Source organism: Mytilus californianus, unplaced genomic scaffold (genome assembly GCF_021869535.1).
Source record: "Mytilus californianus isolate M0D057914Y unplaced genomic scaffold, xbMytCali1.0.p SCAF_5, whole genome shotgun sequence".
NCBI lineage: Eukaryota > Metazoa > Mollusca > Bivalvia > Mytilida > Mytilidae > Mytilus > Mytilus californianus.
Window position 1 is genome coordinate 31,438,989 of NW_026262701.1, and position 24,682 is coordinate 31,463,670.

The 24,682-nt window shown below is 31.4% G+C and overlaps 2 protein-coding genes across 11 annotated transcripts in view; one reads left to right on the plus strand and one right to left on the minus strand.

The window, feature by feature from the left end:
• LOC127700214 (uncharacterized) overlaps window positions 1-24,682 on the minus strand; it is a 131,486-nt gene that overhangs the window by 59,937 nt on the left and 46,867 nt on the right. The gene's annotated exons all lie outside the window — the stretch shown is intronic.
• LOC127700210 (uncharacterized) overlaps window positions 1-24,682 on the plus strand; it is a 289,648-nt gene that overhangs the window by 15,888 nt on the left and 249,078 nt on the right. Inside the window, exons 1-14 of one of the 8 annotated variants that reach the window (XM_052203619.1) lie at window positions 159-330; window positions 4,141-4,474; window positions 6,494-6,527; window positions 7,267-7,695; window positions 7,986-8,190; window positions 8,523-8,654; window positions 12,917-13,111; window positions 13,923-14,076; window positions 14,228-14,373; window positions 14,996-15,209; window positions 16,651-16,789; window positions 16,950-17,433; window positions 17,911-17,959; window positions 19,954-20,177. In XM_052203619.1, coding sequence (XP_052059579.1) covers window positions 316-330; window positions 4,141-4,474; window positions 6,494-6,527; window positions 7,267-7,695; window positions 7,986-8,190; window positions 8,523-8,654; window positions 12,917-13,111; window positions 13,923-14,076; window positions 14,228-14,373; window positions 14,996-15,209; window positions 16,651-16,789; window positions 16,950-17,433; window positions 17,911-17,959; window positions 19,954-20,177 — 2,754 coding nt within the window. In that variant the 5' untranslated portion in view covers window positions 159-315. Of the gene's footprint in view, window positions 1-158; window positions 331-2,601; window positions 2,754-4,140; window positions 4,475-6,493; window positions 6,528-7,266; window positions 7,696-7,985; window positions 8,191-8,522; window positions 8,655-12,916; window positions 13,112-13,922; window positions 14,077-14,227; window positions 14,374-14,995; window positions 15,210-16,650; window positions 16,790-16,949; window positions 17,434-17,910; window positions 17,960-19,953; window positions 20,178-24,682 lie in introns of those variants that run through there. The other 7 variants (XM_052203625.1, XM_052203620.1, XM_052203626.1 and 4 more) reach the window with 7 other exon arrangements.

Consider the following 24,682-nt stretch of genomic DNA (forward strand, 5'->3'; position numbering starts at 1 on the left):
TGAATGAAATGCACTATTAAGCCTTGAGTACATCCTACGCATTTAATCTTTAAAAAATTTAATTACATTTTGATTTAATGAATACCGGCACAATTCAAAAGATGAATAAGCTAGCTACATAATTATGTTTATTCCCTTTAAACTTAAGATATGTCTTATCAGTTTATATGACGAATGGGTATGCCTGTAACCTAACCCGGAACAAAAAGTATTCCAGCTAATAGAATTTCAAAATATTTTTAATCATTTGGAAACAAGTTAAAATATGTTGTGTAGCTCTATGATATACATATCGTAGTTGGAATTTTTCAATTGATGGTCATTATAAAGGTATGTTGTTAATTGTTTTTCTTTAAATGAATAAAACATGATATTTAAACAAGTAATTCTTAAGAAATAAAAAGGCTAAAGGAAAGTTAAACATTATCAGAACATGTCAGATTACATGCATTTTATGTTATTAGAAACATACCTCTAATGGTGTAAAATGAGGTGCCAATGCCCTAGCAATTGTATTGATAGTTGACAGTTTGTCAGATTGAATAAATATATCGCGATATAGAAAATCGAAATTTTATTTTGGATGGACGTTTGCACACATACACCATTACGTTGTACCAAGGTAATTTTACTACGTTGTCACAACGTAATGTCAACGTTGGATTGTTTACTGGGGAACGACTGATGACGTAATTCCAATTAAGATAACAAAATTAGATTGACAAACCAATGGAAAAAATCAAATAAATCAAAAACGACGAATTATTTAATATATATACATAACAAAATAAAAACGCAATAAATACAAATATAAAAAAATATAAAAATTGGCGTTACGGGTAACATGCTTATGGTTGATACGTATTTACAAAATAAGTAAAATCCATATCTCAATAAAGAAATTAAATTCACATTATTCGAGCATATATCGCTGCAACTGTAAAAGAGGATAGAGTGTAGATGTATTACTGAGACTTCAAATAACTACGACCATAAGGAGAAAGTTACGACCCGCTTGAATATAAATCTCACAGAAACATAACTCGTAGAGTATTGAATGAAACCACAAACAATGTGAACTTAATAGCAAAGCGAGCCTTTAATAGTGAGTAGTGACAAGAGCTCGACGCATAATTCGAAGAACACTGTGTTACTTCGAAATACGTCTCCACGCGTGACATGTTGAGAGCTGGCCCATCCCATGTCCAACAAAGGTAACTTAAGTATACCTACTATTAAATTATATACCTGCATGTTTGGGTGCTGGCCCAGCCCCTGTTTAGAGGGTATTGGCTCACTGTGCAACCTGAGACGGATAACCTCGAGTGAAAAAAAAAAAAGATTTGCACACTAAAACATGTATCAAAAAGAACTGTCAAATGAACAAACTTTAATTAATGAATATTGATATACATAAATTTGAGTTCCAACTAAATCTTGCTTCACAGTCAATATTTTAGTCCAGCTCTTTACATCAAATACTTTTTTTTTCTATGTCAGGGAAATGTTCAAATACAATGCCTTTAAAAGTTTTAAAAATTTCAAAAGTTAAATTTTTCCCAATCTCGGATCCAGTAATCTGAGTTATGGTAAGGGTTTTAGCTAAAGATTTATGTTATTTCTAATATATATAAATCTTTTTTTTTCTTATTTTGTATTGCTTTGATAATGTTTATTTTTAATTTGAAGTTATTAATATTTTCGTAATACCATTAACGGTATTAATTTTACTTCACCAGTAAACTTATTTTGATTATTTTTGTTTGTTTCAAAATTCAATATTTAGTCAGTGTCAATCACAAATCTTTTCAAGCTGATAAATATGCTTCGGGGAAGTTGTAACTCATTTATATATCGGAACTCTTTGTTTTGTAATGTAAATACAATGTATACCTAAACAATAGGATAATCCTACAAAAGAACATGATTTATCTTCATTTTTCACAATTAAGAAATCATCAAATCCTACAATTTCATTGGTCGAGAGCACTTTGCTATATTCTAAGGTATCTTAGATAATTATTTTGCGTTGAATAACAATGAAAATGCACTAGCAGGTTTGTAAAATACTGAAAAATAATGTGAGCTTATTTCTGGAATACTTTATATCATATCAACTTGTTTTTATTTTTGTTCAAATTTGGAACACATCCTTGTGTGTTTATAGTTTATGGAAATTATTCTAATGCTCGTCCGTTCCCTTTAGGAGACGCCCATAGTCCTTAAATCATGACATCGTAGAATTATAGGTTAATGCTAAAAACAATATTTGAATCCACACCCCATTCTTTCTTTGACTATTCCCCACCAGCTGCTCATAATTGAACACCTGTGTTATGCATCAGGAACATAACGTAAAGAAAAATATATATGACTTTGAACAAATAAAATGTTACTCATCTGAAGAAACATTTTCTTTTGTATGAAATAAATGAAATACACTATTAAGCCTTGAGAACATCCTACGCATTTTAGTTTTTAAAATGTACATTTTGATTTAAATGAATACCGACACAATGCAAAAGATGAATAAGCTAGCTACATAATTATGTTTGTTCCCTTTAAACTTAAAATATGTCTTATTAGTTTATATGACGGATTATTATGTATGTAACCTTACCTGGAACAAAAAGTATTCTAGCTAATAGAATTTCAAAATATGTTTAATCATTTGGAAACAAGTTTGAATATGTTGTGTAGCTCTATGATATACATATCGTAGTTGAATTTTTCAATTGATGGTCATTATTAAGGTATGTTGTTAACTGTTTTTCTTTAAATGAATAAAACATGATATTTAAACAAGGAATTCATAAGAAAGATGTCAGATTACATGCATTTTATGTCATCAGAAACATACCTCTAATGGTGTAAAGTGAGGTGCCAATGCCCTAGCAATTGTTTTGATAGTTGACAGTTTGTCAGATTAAATAATTATATCGCGATATATAAAATCGAAATTTTATTTTGGATGGACGTTTGCACACATACGACTTTCTCGACGTTGAAGCGTAAACCAGGATCTTTATAAATGTAGATAACGGATATTGACTCATTCCATGGAAAAAATGCCAATAATTTATTTTATTAATATTACAAACTTCAGTTAACTGCAGATTATTTTTTTTTACTTTTAAAGAGAAGGACAGAAAGCTGTCATTAATAGTTCTAATTTATAAATTCTTTAAGTATACCAGTGGTGAGTGTCACCTGACACACTTTGGGCATTTAACATAAAGCAAGAAAAAACTTGAATTTATAGAAACAACTACATATCATAAAAATGTAAATTAAGTATAAAATACAATACAATTAAAACTAGAATACAAAGTTTATACACTATTGTAAAGCAATATAATAATTGACGATGATACCAACTAGGCCGTTCTTTTGTCGTTTTTCTTTCTTTATATGATTTTTTAACAACAAGAAATTATGTATTTTTTATGAATTTAATACATTTATTGCCTTATTGTTGTGGCATTATCTTTTCATTTTTCATTTTGGATTGATGTTCAAAAGGACTTTATAAATATGGATATATTTGATGTTTTAATTATTCAAAACCTATTTCCATCATGAGAAGAATTACATCTTGTATAAAACAATGTATTCAGATTAGATTTCAATCTCTCAAATAAATGCATCAACAGCTGCGCCATAATTGCATGATAATTCCATCTACTTTCTCCTAGTTCTAACTTTGAATATTTGATATATTCTAATCGACGTACCCACAACACCGTCTTTCTTTTCCCCGAATGTGACCTCCCGATTTTGACTTTTTGACATGTAGAGTAGGATCTGCTTACCCTTCTGAAGAACCTGCAATCATCCTCGGGTTTTGATGAGGTTCGTGTTGCTCATTCTTTAGTTTTCAATGTTGTATTCTGTATACTGTTGTGTGTCTTTTGGGCGAATTATTTTTTTGCCATGGAGTTGTCAGTTTTTATTCGAGTTATGAGTTTGAATGTCCCTCTCTTTGAATGGCCTCCGACCTAAACATTTATATGATATTAAACATATGATATGCTATCTCAAGTCAAGTCTGTCAGTCAAAAAAAGTTAAACTTAAGCTGTCGTTTTGTAGTATTAGATAATTTGTTGTCTTTCTTGACGTGTACATCTTTTTTTCCACAGTTGATAAATAATTATACGAGTTACTTAAATATTGATGACACAGATTCGTTTTACAGTTCCAAAATGGTTGACATTGAAGCGTTACACTTATTACGTCAGCGAAAAGAGGCGCTAAAAAAATTACCAAATCCCGCCGACCCAAACATATCATTTGAGAAGTATGAAGAAACTGTTTCAAAGACTATGACAAAGACACAAACAGATTTAGAAAAAGTATCCAAGTATGCAACAGAAATTATAGAAGAACTCGAAAATGTCAGAGAATTAGTGAAAAACTGCAGCGTCAAAATCGGCGAACATCTACAAGAATTAATGAAAAAAAACTTGATAAAAAGTAGGTAATCTTACAGAATGTTCTAAATTGATTGTTTATAATGCGTAAGGTTCATTAGAAATTAGAATAACAATTGGCTACAATCCCAAGAGGTATATTTTCCTTTTGAAATCGCATTTGTGGTATAAATCAGTATATTTTTAGTGTATTGCCGACCAGATTTGGAGTCAAATAATCTTATTTCACCAGTTTTTCAGTTTTAAATTATTCATGATGTCAAAATCATTTTTCATCGAAGACAAATTTTAGCATAATTTTCTATTTGATTACTAAAGATTCAGCTTTTGATGTCGTTAGATTGTGTGGGGATTACAGGTAAAACTTTTTTTATGGAACACTGGTGCGGGTTTTAGCAAGGAAAACATGTACAAGAAATAGTGTATTCAGTGCAATAATATATATATAACAGACTTAACAATATATAAATGTAATAAAGTAAAGGACAATGACACATATTCAAACAAGACTCTAAAACTATATAACTACGTCAATAAAATTTAACCATTTCAATTGAAATAAAGTTTCATTTACTTACAAAAATGTACTTCATTACAAAATATACCTTTGCAGTGTTATGGCACAAAACGTACTGTTCCCCTTTATAAAAGTTATAAATCATTTTTAAGAACAAACACGACTAAGGACAAGGGAAATCCCATACTATTTCATACTTTGTATTGATTAATTCTGTAAATATATGTATAAAAAAGAAGATGTGGTATGATTGCCAATGAGACAACTCTCCACAAGAGACCAAATGACACAGAAATTAACAACTATAGGTCACCGTATGGCCTTCAACAATGAGCAAAACCCATACCGCACAGTCAGCTGTAAAAGGCGCCGAAATGAAAATTATGGCCCCGTAAGTTTGTCTTATGTAAACCGTATTTCTGCATGATGATCAATGCAGTGATGTTCGATTTAAAGGATAAAACTTAGTACAATGTATCGGGACAACGCAATTGGAGCGTAAAATTATCCATAAATTCTAAAAATCAATGAATACAATGGAAACTAACCCACTCACTTGAATCGCTCATTCTCAAAATATAGAATATTGCAAAAAAACATATATAAAAAAAATTCAACAACAACACAAACTTGCACGTGTCTCAAACCTGGGAATGTATGCAAATTAAAGTGAAAGTAGTTTACCGAATTTCAAATCTCGTAAATCGAGTAGAAAATCTAAGAGACAAATAAAAGCAACAAACACAAACTGAAGGAGTTGGATGAACAGTAAACAGACCAAGACAGGTTACGTCGACAGGGTAGACCTCTCCTGCTATGCATGCAAAAATAAAGTGTCGTTAACATAGACAAAATCCTAATCATTAAACATACAGTAATCACAAAATTTTTCAATGAAACCAATTTAACCAAACAATATCGATGATGTTGAACGATATCAAATAGTGTAAATTATTTGACGCAAAGGTTAAATTTAATGGCAATGACAGTTGAATTGAGTTGGATATATAATACAAAATAAACTAAACAACATATATGAAACATAAATGAAAATTATATCAGGTACAAAACAACGAAAATGGCAACAAAATTACATAAAAAATAAGAATTTTGTTCACTCACTGCAAAAATCTTGGTCATAAGTCAATAAAATGCGGATTGGCATCGATAAAACAAAATATGTGAAAATGGATTTCGTGTATGCATCAAAGGGTCTTTTTATATACCTTTTTTCAACAAACTCTTGGATAAATTTACCGTTAATGAGCCACCTAATTTTGTTTCTTTGAATAATTTATTTCCTCTACAATACTTTAACTAAACAAGCACAACACAACATTAACGATTTCACATATATGTACGCTCATTACCTTTATGAAGAAGTTTATCAAACAGAAAAATATATATTCTATAACATACCGTTTTTTTAAATATCTATTTCCTTATAATAAACTTAATCAAATGATTTGAGTTGCTTGTATATGTACTACTCCGACGTGAAGGTTTTTTTTAATTGCTAATCTATATGTATTTTATTCTTTGCAGTTGAATTTTCACCACAAGGAAGGCCGTTGAATAGGTAATCTACACACCATAAAATGACATACCGATATAACACTTGTATATAGATATTTGACAAACGTCATAAGGACAGCAACTTATTAACACACAAGTTCACAAAAATAGAACATCTTGGGTCAAATTAGCAATGAATAAGTACAAGCTTAGAAAAACGCGGGGTGATATGATTGCCAATGAGACATCTATCTATTAGTGTCAAAATAACGTGGAAGTAAGTAACTATTGGTCACCATACGGCTTTCTAAATAAATCCATACATAAGTAAAACAAAATCCTGCAAAATCGTCTCTGTGGTCTCGCGGTATCGTGTTCAATTTGATTGCGAGAGGTCGATGGTGCTATCCCCGACCAAATCAAACCTTTTACATTTATAGTTGCCGATTTTCCGCTCAGCAGGCAGCATGAGTAAAGCAAACACTGGTTCATTAGTTGTCAGATAAATGTGTCCAGGTAAGTTAAAACGTCTTCCTGCGGACTTTAACCCTGTGAACTAGCATGTTGAAAGTCCTCACCAGCGTGTCAGTCTAGTACAAAGCAGGTTTCATTTTCATGCCACATACAGTACACACGTTCTTGTCCTAAATAGGCATTTTATTTGCAGCGTGACATTAAACGGCAACCAATCATCATCTTTATTTCTAAAAAAAGATTTTCAAATTCAAATGTAATGTTAAACTCTATTTATTTACTGATTAGGATATTGTTTCCTAGTTTAGCATTTTGTTTATACCAATTAGGAATGATATTGATATGAAAAAACTAGAACAAGTTCAAACTGTGCAGAGACTTGCAAAACAACAACAAGAACTGATGGAGTTCATAGCGAAAACTGAACAACTGGTTTTGAAGATTGAAAGTAACGCAGCTTTGTCCTTTTCCGATTTAACTGGTGTTACAAGTCAAATGAAACAATGGTGTGATGGTTTAGAAACATTGGAAGAACAGAAAAAAAGAAAAAAAGAAGAAAAGGAAGAAGAAGAAAGGAAGAAAAGGGAAAAGGAAGACGCAGAACGGAGAAAAGTAGAAGAGGAAGAACGGAAAAAGAGAGAACAGGAAGAAGCTGAGAAACGGAGAAAAGAGCAAGAGGAACGAGAAGCTGAGGAGAAACGAAGAAAGCAAGAAGAAGACAAGAAAAAGAGGGATTGGAAAAACTGGCCACCTTTCATGTAATTTTGGCTCATTTGTTATTTTTTTCTCTAATATGAAGGTGTATCAAGCAGTTCATTAAAACTCTTTCCTTTGTGCAGTTATTCCATACATGAGGATATAAGTCAATTAGATTCTACTAAATGAAACAAAAAAAAAAAAAAAGAAATGACATATATTTAAATATTACGAATTCAACAATATACAAAGATACACATGATATGTCAAGCTATTAAAAGCATCGACTGTATTTGTGTATTCTTTGTCATTCTAAATATTAATTATATGCAAACTTCGTCCATTTATTTAGATATTACAATACACGCCAAAACAAGTTTCGTCAGGAAATCTGCTGTGTTATTTTTACAATGCCTGATGGAACTCAGGAAAGTGATTTTGTCTGCCAAGGGTCAGATGCTGTTGAAGATCTAGATAAATGTTTGGAAACCAATGACGAACAAATCATATCACCTGTTATTACAATACAACCAAAGAAAGGCAAAATGACTTTTGAGGTATAATTTCATCTGTTACTGTTTTATACTTTATATAAAATGCAATTTAAATTTTGCAATTATATGAAACTTCGCCGATTTCGTCTTAACCAGCCTTTTTAGTATTGATTGCACGCAATCATTACATACCCGGCTGGAAGAATGTGCACACATATCTGCTACCGTCAATGCAACCATAAATGCCCTTTAATCAAAGTCAAGATTACAATCGATTGAATTTCGAGTGTTCAAAAATTAATTAATATACATGTCGATATTTAACTTAAAACCTATTAATATTAAAACTATTGTTATATTTGCTGATAAGGAATACATATATTTTTACATTTAAGTTGCCAATGCGCGTGTATGTGCCAATAGTATCGCATGATCAGTGCCTACTACCAACGCTGAAGTTATCAATTAAAGGTCAGAAATGGAGATCAGGAAAATCACTTCCAGAAATTCATCTACCAAAAGTGAAAGTAAGTGAAATAAAGACTTTGATTACTTTGTGTTGTTAGAACAATACATTGAATGTCAATCCAAACACTCCGTAACGACCAATTGTTTAGCCATTTCAAACAGCTATTCGTTTATTATCTCAAGAACTTTGCACTTTTTTAATTATGATATTCTATGTTTATACCCTCTTCCATGTAATATCTTATCTTAAGCACATAGTTCATGTTAGTTTCGTACATGCTCCACGATACTCCTTGTCATATTTAGTGTAGTATTACGTAATATGGATCGAAACGGATATGACCTCTGCACCGGAAATTATATAAAACCGTCAATTTCAATAACAAAGATTCATTTTTATCTTCAAATTGAACAATGTAAGTCAGAAATAATAGACTAGTGTAATTTAATTAACCATTCTTCAAACAATATGAAAATACTGCTATCTTTAATGCTATTTGGTTGAGACATATTTAGTTCCTTTGTGCAGAATCTTTCCAGATGATATCGCTATACATCGTTCTAGTGAATGTTCTAGCTGTTCAACATCAAGGACTTTTGTGTGATTAAAACCATAGATACATGTATGAAGTGTCGGTTCACTGAAAGATATGATTCCTTTGTAATATTGCTACCTTATCAATTTAGACTTTTGCGGAATAGATGGGGTGACTCATCAACATATTGGAGGACACACCTCGAAATATCTGCAATATAAATAACAACCGAACTTTTCCAGGTCACATTGAAAAAAATATATTGAGTTCTTCTAGCTGGCATTATTAACGAATGCTGATGAATGATACAACTGTGTTCAATATTTCTTCGTTTGCCACCATAATAGCGGCATTTTCCAAAAGCAATTCTGGTATTAAGCTATAACAACAGCTTGCACCAAAATATACCGTAACCATAAATTACTTAAAACTTTTACTAAATTCTTTCATAGATACAAATATTTGATTAGTAAATTTGGCTGTACCTGTAGAAAACTTATTAAAAATGGTATTTTGCATCCTAAATGTTATAGTTATATTGTACTTAAAGCGCGGAAATCATTATGTGATCCGTGTAAACTCATCGAACCTTTAAACAAACTTATGAGAAGGGTTATCGTACCAATGTTGTAATTAGATCTCTGAATATAGTTTACATTGGCACTAATATCGATTTTGTCATTAGCAAATTAAAACATAACTAAATTTGTATTTTCTTTTCAAACGGGATGTATAGAGACACACACACGTTCATTTTTTTCTATAAAAGAAGTCACTCCTAACTATCCTACTACCTGTCGATACATTTATTTTTGACATTACACAAGTCATGTCTTCTTTGACTGTTCATGACGTTAAAATACTAAATCCCTGGGATGTATTTTAGTTGATTTTAGTCTCTGATGCATGATTTTTTATTATTAATTGTTTTGGCTTATAACTAGCTGTCAGTAACTGCGAGTACTCTCAAATCGTACTTTCTTTTTAATTTGACCTGTTGATACTATTTGTAATGCTTTTTTGTTATTTAATGTTAACATGGATCTTGTCTATATACCAGCTTTGATTATTTGGCATTTAATTTACTACCAATTTTCACTTCTTTGTATTATGAACATCAAAATTATTTCATTTTTCCTTAGATGCTGTTCTTGGACCTGTACAGGAAGTTTTATCTAGCACTAATTGTATATTTTTATTGTTGATATTCACCCCATATGTACCAAGTGTTAGATTAGTTTTATTGATATTAAAGAAATTTCTTGGTATTCCTAAACGGAAGATTTTATACACACAGAAGAAGTATACTTAACAACAAAATTATTTTCATTTACCTGTGTATAATATGACGCAGGTATCTTCAAAAGTGATGATTTTCTAAAAATTGTTTGAAAAAAGTAAAATCACAAAAATACTGAACTCCAAGGAAAATTCAATCGGAAAGTCCCTACTCACATGGCAAAATCAAATGACAAAACATATCAAACGAATGGACAACAACTGTCATATTCCTGACTTGGTACAGGCATTTTCAAATGTAGAAAGTGGTGGATTGAACCTGGTTTTATAGCGCTAAACCTCTCGCTTGTACGACAGTCTCATCAAATTCCGTTATATTTACAACGATGCGTGAACAAAACAGACATAAAAAATAAAATAGTCAAAATATGGGTACAACAGTCATCACTGTGTTACAATATCAAAACAAACAATCATTTACAAAAAAGCACAAAAGCATCTATCAAATTAAAAACCACATTCATTGCTTCGCGTGTCTGACGTCAGAAAATGTAAACGTCACAAAAGAAGAAATTGTGTCGTTCAATGTTTATTCAAAACAATTTTATAATTTCACATGGGGAATGTTGGTATACAGGGTTAAAAAATCAAAAGTTATGTTAGAATTAGTTTCAGAAATAGACCGAGATTTAAAATTGTCCAGAAGTTCTTTAGAATTTTTAAGAATCCACAAATGGTTAATACCACTACGCGAGTAAAATAAATTTGTCGTTTGTCGTTCACAGTATTTTCAAATTTATAATAGAACAATAACATAATGACATATAATAGAACAATAACATAATGACATATAATAGAACAATAACATAATGACACATAATAGAACAATAGAATAATGACGGGATCTTTTAAAGTACAGAGTCACGTTATCAGAACCAAAGAAACACAAAAAAATTGCATATACAAAACACACCAGCAAAAATGAAAGATAATACAAACACATTGACGGGATGTATAAGTACCGAGCCACGTCAAATGGATATCACAGAAAACAAACCAAACAGTAAAAGCAATATTAATAATAGAACAAAGACAAATGAAAGAACAATATAACACGTTGTTAAGATGATAAACAACGTCAGTACGCAGAATCTATACTTCAAGACCATCATGTATTATTTGTGAAGTTGATACGGAATATTTATCAACAAGGTCTTGGTACCTTCCGATGAACTTTTTTAGAAAAAGGACGAGACGTTCTTTGACATACCCCTGGTTCATCAACTTTCTGCTCAGACACTGGTGACGTTTTACAAAGTCTGAGTAGGAGCTGCAAGCTCTTGAATATCGAATAAGTTGGGAAATGTATATCCCATATGCAGGTGAAGTTGGTATATTGCTACTAAGGTGGGGGAAATTTATAATTTTAAAATTCAAATCGTCTCGTTTGTCATAGATTCTGGTACTGAGATGACTGTGTATGTCAAATTCGAGATATAAGTCTAAAAATGAGGCGGAGGAAGCCGTGTCTGTTGTTTCTTTAATTTCTAGTTCTGGTGGATATATTTATGGAACCCAATCAGAAAAGTTCGGATTGTTAATTTAAAGAACATCAACATTGAAATTTCACAGTGATATCATACTTTAATTTTGTTTAAACCTGTTTATTTACTTTTGACTTTAATTATTTATCCCTTGTAATTTTTTTTTAACTGTGTATTTGCTTTTAGGTGTCACATGTCAAATTTATTCGTTCATTGTGTGTTAATTTACGTTTTTTGATTGAGTTAAGCCTTCCAATTGATATTTTATAGTGTGTTTTTCTATGTTGTGATGTTATACTATTGTTTCAAAACAGGGAGAAGGTTTGGTACCATTAAAACGTGTAATCCCACTGCAAATGTTTGCACCTGTTCCAAGTCAGGAATCTGATTACAGTAGTTGTCGTCTGTTTATGTAGTTCATACGTGTTTCTCGTTTCTCGTTTTTATATAGATTAGACCGTTGGTTTTTCCGTTTGAATGGTTTTACACTAGTATTTTTTGGGGCCCTTTATAGCTTGCTGTTCGGTGTGAGCCAATGCTCCGTGTTGAAGGCCGTACCTTGACCTATAATGGTTTAATTTTATAAATTGTAACTTGGATGGAGAGTTGTCTCATTGGCACTCATACCACATCTTCCTATATCTACTTAGATTATTTGATTGCCTTCAAGCTATTATGGGCTCGGGAAATTTTTTTGATAATTTGTAATTTTTTTTTTTAATTTATTTCCAATGTTCCCGAATGACACCGAAGGTGTTTCTCACAGATGTTTGGTAAGTGACAACACATGGGTTAAATTGTTTTCAAGGTGTTTTGTTTTCTGTTTCTATAAAACAATCAACAAACCCAAAAAAGTATGCCTTAAAACACATAGTCATAAACTCTATTAATTAGTGTCTTCCTATCTAAATTACTGTTTGTATATTCCATAATGTAGACTCATTTATATAATATCCGTATATTACAGAAAATAATTTTAATTTCAAACATTTTAAAAACTAGGGTGTTTCCTTCGTTGGAGTAGAAATACCCATTAACCAATTTGAAAGCATTCAGTGTGTTGCTGTTGACAGACACAAACGTCATGAAATCGAAGTCGACGAAGAAGGGAAAGTTTTTGAACCAGAAGTTGACAGAAATATCAAAGTAAAGTTTCCACAGAGAGCGTTTGCTGGGAAAACTATTGTAGCTACGAAGGTAATATTTTAAAAACAAATCATAACCGAAAAGAGCAATGATACTGCAATGGTAAATATATCTATATGAGTCTTTACACAATAAGAAAGGGAGAAAAAACCAAAGAAGAGGTAATAATCAACGTGGCTTGCAAAAACTACAAGAAGTATAATAAATAAATCATAGAAGTGAAAGAAAACTTGGCCACAAAACTACATGAAGGAATGATAAGACAGCTTGACGTATTGTATCCACAAAAACATGTAGAAGAAATATATCATAGTTTTAATCCTTTTAACAAGATAAACACAAGCAATGGCGAAAATGAAAATTCTGCTGACGACCTATCTATCACACCATCGACGGTCGATACAGTTGATCGAGTTTTTATACAATCGCAAATACATTGGTCTTTTAATGACTCTGTATAATGATTACCTTGTGTCTCTTTGTCATATTTCAAGAATAGAGGGATATAACTTTAATTTAAACGACGTATTAGGACACCATACATAAAAAAATAGTTTTCTATACTTCATGACAACAGTTGCTAAGATCTTTTCTATAACACATTGTACTAGCACCAGATATGATCCGTAGCAGTTCTCCTCGTGCGATTTTTTTTTTTTTTACAAATTTATGTGGTTTGGAAGATGATTTAAAATATTATGTGAAATGAAGAATCTATTTAGTAGGTAACACAACGTATTGAGCCTTTTGATTTATTAGGTCTAAAGATCTATAGTTTATATATATAATGTAATTATTGGTATTATGTTTTATCAAATGACAACTATTAAATCAAGTATTACTATGTGTTATATTTTTAAAGGCAGTACCATGGACTCATGCGGACATTAAAAATGCTTCAAAGAAGCACAAAGAGTTGCAAAATATTAAAACAGCTGGTTCTTATATAGATATATCATGCGAAAATTCAACAAAAGAAGATTCAGATTTAGAGATGTATGATTTTGGTTGGGTTGGTAAGTGTTATTGTATATATTTAAAACGAATGCTTTATTAACAATCAATTTTCTTATTCTTTTTCTTCTTTTTTCACATACGCGAGTTATGTAACGAATGTCTATAGAATCAATATATGGAAAGTAATTATTCTTTCTTTCTTTTATCTAGTTGACAAAAATGTCAAAAAGAATCAATCAGTTAACCAAGAAACTATTAACAGATGTAGCAGATGGGTAGTCAATAATTTAAATCCTGATGAAAATGCATTGCAATTAAATGATGTCTTTGATAGTGACTTCGTTGAAGACCTGAAGGTTTGTTGAAAAATGTATAAAATTCGATAATCTACCTATACATTCAGATTCACTCATGCAATAACTGTAAACTAAATAATGTGAAAAAATGCATTAGTGTATAGAAATACACTAAATCAAGAACAGAAAATGAAGCAAGAGACTTATGATACGACAGGGACAATTAAAACAATAGGCATCATCATGGCAAAAAGGAAAAACGACGAAAAGCAAAAAAGTCAGTCTACAAAACAATACAAAATATAGAATAAAGACTAGTAACACAAATCCAATCAAAAAACCGGTGTGATCCCAATTGTTTCTCAAGTGTAAGCAGATTCTGTTCAAATAGTGACACCCATGTGCTGCTGATGAAAGGAAAACACTCATTGATAAGTCGCTTTCAAAAAGTATTTCATTTGTGAATAGAAGAAATGTTGGTAGTTTTGACGAAAGATTCAACCATCAAATCTTGCAAAACAAAATATATAAACGGTTGCTTGCTATATGATACAAATACAAAATTATATTTTGTTAGGTCTTATATTCTTGTGTATATACTGGCTAGTAATATTCTTATGTATATATATATATTTGATAATATTCTAATGTATATACTGGCTAATGATATTTTAATATGCAGACAAAAGAGACAGATGGGGACAAGACTCGCTTGATTCTTCGTCATTTGCACGATTCTGATGCTGATAGTGACTTCGATAAATTTTTAGTCGGATTGAAATCATCCCAACCAATAGTGGCAAATAGAATAAATTCTGTAAAAAAGCAAGTCAAGCTGTCTAGAAAAACTGAAGACACGGACGCCGAGGATAATTTTGCTAGTGACTTTGATCCAGGTATGATGATTTAAAGTACAACAGTTACTGTTCCTTATTCATGAAGTACATTATATAAGTTCAAGTTGCATATACGTGTTTCACAATTTATGGATACCAGATTTTATGTAAAAAAACGACTGTTGGCTATTCGTGCTTATGTGTTCAATAAAAATATTGATCGTAATCTTTGTTCTTTGATGATTTGAAATTAATTGTCCACAACGAACTTGGTGCATTGTTATATACAAAGAAACAAATAGAAAACTTTAAATGCCGTTTCAGGTTCTCAATCATCAACATATTTCATGTTGAATAGAAGTATTTAAATATACTTGATATTTAATAACAATACGATTGTTATGTTAGATACAACATTTATTGTACTTGTATACTCATAATTACATACTTCAGCAGCTAGTATTTATTTTCTGTACTAATACAAATTTTTCAGTTCTTTTTACCATTAGAACTAAAGTAATCAACTTGACAAGTTAAAATTAGACTAAAATCGCTATCACGCGCATTATAAATTCATGAAATTGGTTTATTATTATACCCCAAAGCAGCGATGGTGTGGAGGTATTGTATTTTTTATCTGTTCATCAGTTCGTCCACCATCCATTTGATGTCGCAAGGATATTACCTTCACTTTTTATCGACACCTTTATAAATTTGGAAGCAGGTTTTTACTCCTCAAAACCACGGATGAGTTTAATTTCAAAGAAACCTAAAATGATAACTCATATATACAATATATTATATGATTTGTTGACGTCAACATGGCATCTTCATATTTTATTATTAAAGCTTGAGGATTTCTTCTCATCATGTCATTTGATGAGTTCGATACGCAGACAAATCAGAAAAGGGGGAACATTCTTTCAGAGATGGACAATTAAATGTATCCCTCATTATAATTCTTGTAGCCAGTATATGTTTTTTTCTGATATAAAAACTTCTTCACATTTGTGTGAATGTATCGGTTCATTCAATTCTGTGACTAGTAAAATTATCCTCATTTAAAAAAAAAAACTGGTATTCATTGTTGGAGATAGAGATTTTATTTGTTATCAGATCCTTATCAGTAATTTCAGAATATTTCCCAAATTTATGTAGAAGTAAAAATTCATTATGTTATTGTTTTCTATAAGTGTATTACATTTAAAACTGACAATTGCAATGCAAATGCATTAATCTTAACGATCATCACGGTCAATTTAAACAGAAATATTATTGATTTTATGTAATTGTTATAATTCAGTATTCAATTGTTTTTTTTTATAATGCCTTTTGGTGGTATAATTGCCAAACATCAGCGCTTTCTGATAAATCGTTACATTTTATTTATAAATACACAGGTGCATTTTGTCTATTTTTTTACAACTCAACTCAAGAACAATACAGCGGTAAAGTAATTTGCATTTGTATAATGTAATGATTAACATATATATTCAAACAGATTTTGAAAAGAAGGAGGGTACCATTTGTGTAGTTTCAAAGTTGACAGGAAAGAGTTGGGAGGTTGTACCAATAGAAGCCTCTGAAGAACATCCAAAAGCAAGATTCCTGAAGCTTCCATCCGGAAATGATCAATATCAGTGAGTGCACAATCAGTTATTCTAATAAATTAAAAATTATATATAGCATTTTTGTGATATCTTGAATGTAATATACCATATAAAAATATCATTCTGAGGAAAAACAAATAACAATATTAATTAACAAGTTTATGTTTACTTACTTCTAATCTCTCTGTAGAGTTTTGGGACTAGTTGTTCCAGACAACATGTCAGAAGAAGATATTTGCAGAGCAGCTGAAATACTTGAAGGATTGAATTGTGTCACCAATGTTTCAATAATATGTCGTCAAAAGCATACGAATCCGCATGAAGTTATTATTGAATGTGTTAAATCTGAAAATGTAGCCACCACTATGCAGCACTTGGATTCTATAGGTTATAATGATGGGCCAGCTGAGAGTACAGGTTTTGGTGTTGTTGATGGAGAAGAGGTCGAAATAAAATTTGAATCAAATCTTTATTTAGATCGTCTAAAACATGCACCACTGAAGATAAAATTCTATAAGCATCTGCCTTCTAATAGATATTCGGAACATCTAGTAGTCGTCAGCAAGTCAGAGCAGGGAGAAGACAGTAACTACCATGGATATCTAAAGTACTGTGTACCTCCAGGACGGTTGTCATTACCAAGAATAGGGTCACTTGTAGTGTACGTTCCAAAGGTATGGAAATCAGCTAAGTTTTTTTCATTTTATGTTAAATGCATGCTGTACATTCATAGTTGTTTATGAAAGAATAATAATTACATTGATACTTACATTTAAGAAGCTAATGAATTGATTTGTGCTATAATATTTACTATATCACTCGAATTAGTTATGTGCAATTGTTTGCTTCATCTTGAAGTCATTACTATGACTTTGAAATGCAGAACAGTTTACGCAGATAATCGTTTAGTGTGTTTATGGATGTTATGATATGAAAAACAACTCCATACCCTCTGTTTCTTTCTACATTCTACATCACAGAATACACCTGTAAATATTGTGCAATATTTTCATAAGATTCAGTTCTTCTCATGTCAGTTTATTAGCAGTCCTGTTTTGAACCAAGTATATGTGCAATGCAATGATTTTTGCTTTAACTGATTCCATAAATGTACATTGATGTATATCGTACATTTTTGTTTTATCTGCTAGCCTTTGGATGAGATAATTGGAAACTTTCCATATACACTTGATGTACCAGGTATGTAAATTTTCTTACAAACACTTGTAATATCTGTAAATTACTTGGAACATGTGAGAAAGCAAAATTACTCCGACGAAGTCTGACTTCCCCAAAATTGTCAAATGAACGATTTACTTTTTAATTATGTAATTAAACGATGGGTAATTGTGCAATTGCCGAAGGTTGCATTTATTGAACATATCTTTCTTTGTTTGCGAAAAACAAATCTACTAATTAATAAATCTCTCAATTGTAAAACTGCATTTATTAAGCTAAAGTGGTCTTTGGTTGTCTTTTTTGTTTGATTTTTGTCTTGTATGTATGCTTTTTACTGGTGTTGTGTTATTGTCACTTGGTATCTATGTATTACAACCATATTGTTTTAAAAATTACAAATGGGTAAATTTCAGCAGAGTTACGCATTTCCAAATTTTACTATTGTATTATTTCAAGAGTTTCACCGTGGCCTGTTGCTCAGTTCTTTTTCTGTAAGTCGCTTTTTTATGCCTCACCTAGGGGTATTATGTTTTTTGGTCTGTGTGCCCGTTCGTTCGTCCGTCTGTCCCGCTTCAGGCTGAAGTTTGTGGTCAAGGTAATTTTTGATGAAGTTGAGGTCCAATCAACTTGAATCTTAGTACACATGTTTCCTATGATATGATCTTTCTAATGTTAATGCCAAATTAGAGTTTTGACCCCAATTTCACAGTTCACAGAACATAGAAAATGATAGTGCGAGTGGGCATCCGTGTACTATGGACACATTCTTGTTCTGCTATATTTGTTCATCGACTTATGGTTTATCCCCTTGGTATCTGCTACCCTTTTTCTAAAAATATTAACTGGATTTTGAACAAATATCGAAATCAATTAAATGAATTGCGATCTTCTGTCATCCATCTATTTTTTGAGGCCATTGGCTAATGATAACAACGGAGATCATATGCTATCTTCAATTGAAGCCCAACTTCAATCTTTGAAAACCCTTTGGACCTTGTATCAAGAAATGATAAAAGAAAAAGCTGTTTAGAAGGTTGTAACATAAGTTGTTCCTGTTTCGATCTGATAACATTTTAGATGGTATTGCAAAGTATTTTTATTGTTCGAATCTATTTTATTTTTCGGGGGATGGAAAGGGGAATATTACATACATACGCGGACGAGAACATCATCATTTGATAGAAATATGAACTTTGCGTTGTACTAGACCGACTTACTAAGCTGGATAGCTAAAAAGGTAACAGTAATTATGACAACATGTCACCCGAACCGGACATCATTAGTCTGGTTCCATGACAACCAGTTTTTGTTATAAGTCTCCAATGCCGCTGTAATCTTCTCAATATGTAAAGACATGGACGATATAAACACGATACATTAAAGTAATTATTTCTTTATTGATCAATCTTGAAAGCATTATAATGCTCTCAAATAAAATAGTAGATGTTGATGTGCATATTTTGTGACCCAGAAGTACTATTGCAAGATCTAACAACACTCCAAACGATGCACAATAAATTACCAATAATTCGAAAACATTGTAATGTTTTGCCATCTGGCTCGAAAAAGTAAAAAAACAAAAACCCCACCAACGATAGAGAATTGTTTATGTCCTAGAAAATGATAATTATATATACATTATCTGTCTTTTTTATTTGTCAGTTATCACACAGTACTGTAGGTTAATATTTATTCGTAGGATAATAATTTTCGTTCATTTCGTGTGTAAAGATGAATCACGAATCCAAATGTCTAAAGAAGTACACATTTTTCTATATGTTAGAATGTAGACGGGCAAAACCACGAAATCAAATATCCACTCAAATACAATATTTAATCAATCTACGAAAGTTAGTACACATGGAAAATAAATGAACCATTAGTATTTTCTATGGAACACAATTAGCATAATATATTGTATTGATTAACACCTTACAACACGTATTAAAATTGGTAGGTTTGCGACGTTTTAAACATGTACAATGCCTTATGTGTGTTGATTTTGTGTGTTTCAGTAAAAGCATTGGCTAAGTACATCGCTTGGCAGTTGACATGTACAAATTTTAATTCAACAAAATGGGTGAAACTTGGTGGGTATCTTACTGACTGTGACTCCCATCTTTATCATCAAATCTGTAAAAATATTGACGAAGAAGCAACAAAAGCGCCACAACGAGAGAGATGCGAACAGTTCATTTTGTATTGGGCAAATCATCATGCACCGTTCGAATCAGATAGGGTAATTATATAAATAGACCTCTTTATGCTAATTAGTCTATATTCATATACAGTACCACATTATGACAAGAGTAAAACATATTTACTTGTATATATATAAAAAGAAGTATGACAAATTTATATCTTGATCATGATAAAAGATACTCAAACTATGACAATTAAAACGTTTATCTAGATTTATCTTGCCAGTGAAGCAGAAAAGGGGAGGTTGATTCGGTCATTTTCAGTTATCACTGATAATACAAATTATAACCATTTCCTGCTTTTTTACATACTGTTTTGCATTCTTTTTCGACGGCAAAATAAAACTTGGTTTCGTATTGTTCATCTGCAAGCATGTGCAGAAGTATGATAATGAAACATATGTTTATTGATCTGCCTCAGGATGAAATATTGTCTGTAGTGACGTTCTAGATTTCAATGAAAGGAAAGGGTGATTGGAAAGACATTGAAATTTACTATATTAATATGATTGATGATCACAACGTATGTAACTAAACGAAATCGTTTCCACATTTCAAAAGTTAAAAATTATCTAAGGTTTGTTACTAGAGATTGGTCTTTTTCTTTTATTTGGGAGGGGGAAGGAAACATCTGAATTTCTTTTATTTGTTTTCTTTCCATTTTAGCACATTGTTCATATTCTTTAATAAAAAAGTTTATAACTAAACTTCGAATAGAAATACTTTCCTGGAAGAATATATTGAGACTTTAGGTGTTTTTTTTTAACAATTGAGCCGAGCGAAGCGAGGCGAAACAAATGTATGTCTTTTCTGCTAAAATAAATTATTTTCTTTATTGTAAGCGGAAGCGTTGGTTGTGGGTCGCCTGACTCCATACCTCTAGGTCATAAAGGAAATTTTTAACGCTAAGACGTATTAAAAGTGCAACACTTGACTCCTAGATATCATCTTGAACCATCGAAATATATGCTCAATCATAAGTTTTGCGATAAACCATGTAACGAAACAACTATTAATATTATCAGTGCTTTTATGATATGGAAAGGGGTATGATATTAAGAAGAATTTCGAGAAAAACCTAAAACCAGACCTGAAAGACATCAAACCATTTTTCCCTATTATTGTCATTCTCCATGTCCAAAAAAACAAACAGAAGATGGTCAAGACTCACATGAATATAACATTAAACATTGGAATGCAGTTTGAAGCCAAAAGTTATGACACAATAGTTACAGATATGACATTTGAATCAAGTGTTAGTCACTTCTGTTGAATAGTCAGATACTGATTTAAAGTATTTTATCAAATTAGCTATAATTTGTTCATGTTTGAAATACAGAACAGCTAAACTATTGTAAATTTTTTTCGATGCTTTTGAAGTATTGAAATATTGAATACCACCCCTTCCCATACCCAAAATTTTCGAGGCCCCTTTAATTTCCTCCTCCCCCCTTCATGGTGCAAATGACTAGTCCTTTGGGAAGGAAGGACAGCAATACCCTGGTTCCCCACATGAGTTGAGCAAAACTGAAAGGCAATATATCTGAATTCCGAAATAATCAAAGGTTGACGTACCATCATCTTAATGATATTCTTATCAATCATATTACTTGCTTTCTAATTATTTTTTTAAATCGATGATAGTTTAAATACTCAACTCAGTGAAACGTACTTCAACAATCTACGCAAAATTTTGCATGTTTATCAAACAAATCATATCAGACGAAGTATGTTGCGGTCCATAAATTTTCCTGAAGGAACAGGTGTTTGGAATTTTATAAATTTTAATCCTATCCACATTGGACTTACTCATTGCATCCTATCCACTATGGACTTACTCATTGCATCCAATCCACTATGGACTTACTAATTTCATCCTATCCACTATGCACTTACTCATTGCATCTCCTCTGACATGGTTTGATAACCATACTAAAATGTTGTTTTAAGTATGGATAGTAAAGTAAGGGGTTGTAACAGAGGTGGTAAATTCACTTGAAACTAGGCGAGACATACGCAGCAGTAATAGATAAGTGGTATAAACATAGAAAATTTAATATTTTAATCAAGAATAATTAATAGAAATTAAACACTTAAAAAGGGATTCTACCCCACAAGCGCCTGTGGTCATTTTGACATGTATTTTTTATTCATCTTAATAGTTGTAAGGCTTTAAAAATATATTTAATGTCTTCGTATGCGTCATAAATGGATCACTAATGCCTTTAGTCTAGTTAATTCCCTTAAAAAATACTTTAGTTTCTGTTATGACTAGTTTTTTTACACTAAAAAAGTTTTTCCATCGTTAGCGGATGACAGGTATGATAAAAAATTGTTTGCAACAGAATTTGTTTTTGTTTTAATTGGTACAAAATGCTATATATATATAGGTTTTCTTTTTTATATTTTAATCTGATAGTTTTTTTTCCTGAAACTTGAATACCCAATAAAAACACAGAGCAAACATACGATCGGACAACAATAATTTTGTAAATTATATCAAATCATCAAAGTTTTGCATTCGTATCTGTTTGAACATTGCAAAAGTTGTCGTTGCACTCGAATGATCCTATGTGTGATGTACCTTTCATCGTGCTTTCAACAATAACAAACAATCACATTGTATCGTATGATATGTAACACTTTCGGAAACTTGTAAACGTCTTTCATTAATATTATGAAAACCTTTTTTATGCGTTTCTATCTATTAACGTGATTGCATCCAAATGCACTTTAAACATGATAACATCTTTTAAGTTTTAAGTACGTTTGTAAACATACAATAACCGCTCCCATTGCGTTCGTTCGTCGAGATAAGATCGTTCGTCAATATTCTGGTCATCTCTAATAAACGTATTTTAAAAGGTTACCAGTTTAACACTGTAATCAGATCTTTGAATATTGTTTTCATCGGTATAAATATTAATTTTGATTACAGTAAACTATAAACAAAATAAATACTATTGTTATACACATATGTGCATTCACAGTACTACATTCTGTCGATACTTTTATTTTGGCATTACAAACGGTCATGTTTACTTTCACTGTTAATAACGTCTTAACACTAAATCCATGGGATGTTGAATGTTTACTGATAGATATTTTAGTCCTATACACTTGATTTTTATTGGTTGTAATTGGCTTTGAACTAGCTTTCAGTAGCTGCAAGTACTTTCAGAAGTATACTCCGTGTCTTTTGTGTTTTTGCTAGGGTTTTTTGTGCTTTGTATTGATATGAAGAGTTAATCCCTTTTCAACTGATTTGTTTTTGGTTTTCTTTCTAGTTGTGTGCTGTTACACCACAGTCCCAGTTTAAGGGTAGGGTTTGGCGCAAGCAAACATCAGGCAGTTAGTTTATTCGTTTGACTTGTTTTACATTTGTCATTTCGGGGCTTTTTATAGCTTACTATATATGCGGTATTAGTTTTGCTCATTGTTAAAGGCCGTACGGTGACCTATAGTTGTTCATTGCTATGTTATATGGTCGCTGGTGGAGAGTTGCATTCATAGCACATCTTCTTATTTTATAATAATGCCATTAATATAAAGTTACTACCAAGATTATCAAAATATTCGACATTTCGATCAGAAATATTCCAAAGTAAAAAGTTGAATTTAATTTGTGATAGTTTTTGCTTCGCATCACGGTGCAGAGCTATTAGTTTCAGTTGATAAACACGCCATCTTTAAATAATTACTTATCACATATAGATTCTGATTGGTTGCTCTATGATGCGGCTGAGATACAACAACAGCTTTTGGCTTAAATGAGATAAAGAATTACAGACTTTACTCGTCTCAGGATAAGACATCAAATGCCTGAAAATTAACTATGTGTATTTCAGTTCCGATCAAATGTCATTAAGTCATGTTCGTTTTATTATGCATATATTGCATTCTGAAATTCAATATTGAAATATCAATTATTAATACGTTTATTTGCTTTGTTAATCTGCAATATGCACGATTTGTTTTGCTAAACAATGTTCCTATACAATGTTTACAAAAATGCATTATCTGTATTTTATGACTTCTGCCAATCTAGGCACACCTCCGTTGAGTCACAACTCCAGAGTCGTGTCTATTTGTAAATGTTTTAATTTTCAACAAGTAAAGTGAACATATATTTTGGTTGTACAAGTCTTTGTTTACTCCTTGGTTTTGATTGTTATTGCATTCATCACTCGAAATCATGTTACTCTTAATCAACATACCTAAACTTTCATATATATCTAAATAAATTATATACAGAACTAGCAATCAAAATCGCGAGTCAATGACCAACTGAAAGAACTAGAAAACCACACTCCACAAAAACACATTGATAACTTAACACCGAACAGCCAGTTTAAATTTCAGAAAAGTTCATCTTAATATATATACAAAAATTGATATTCCAAGTCTAAGACATCCATTTTATATCAATCAATATACTAAATCAACAACCACATGCACACATGTCGCCTTAAATTAGGATAGAGCGAAGCAGTCCACAGCTTTTTAGAAAGCTCAAACTTGTATCACTTTTATTTCCTTTTTT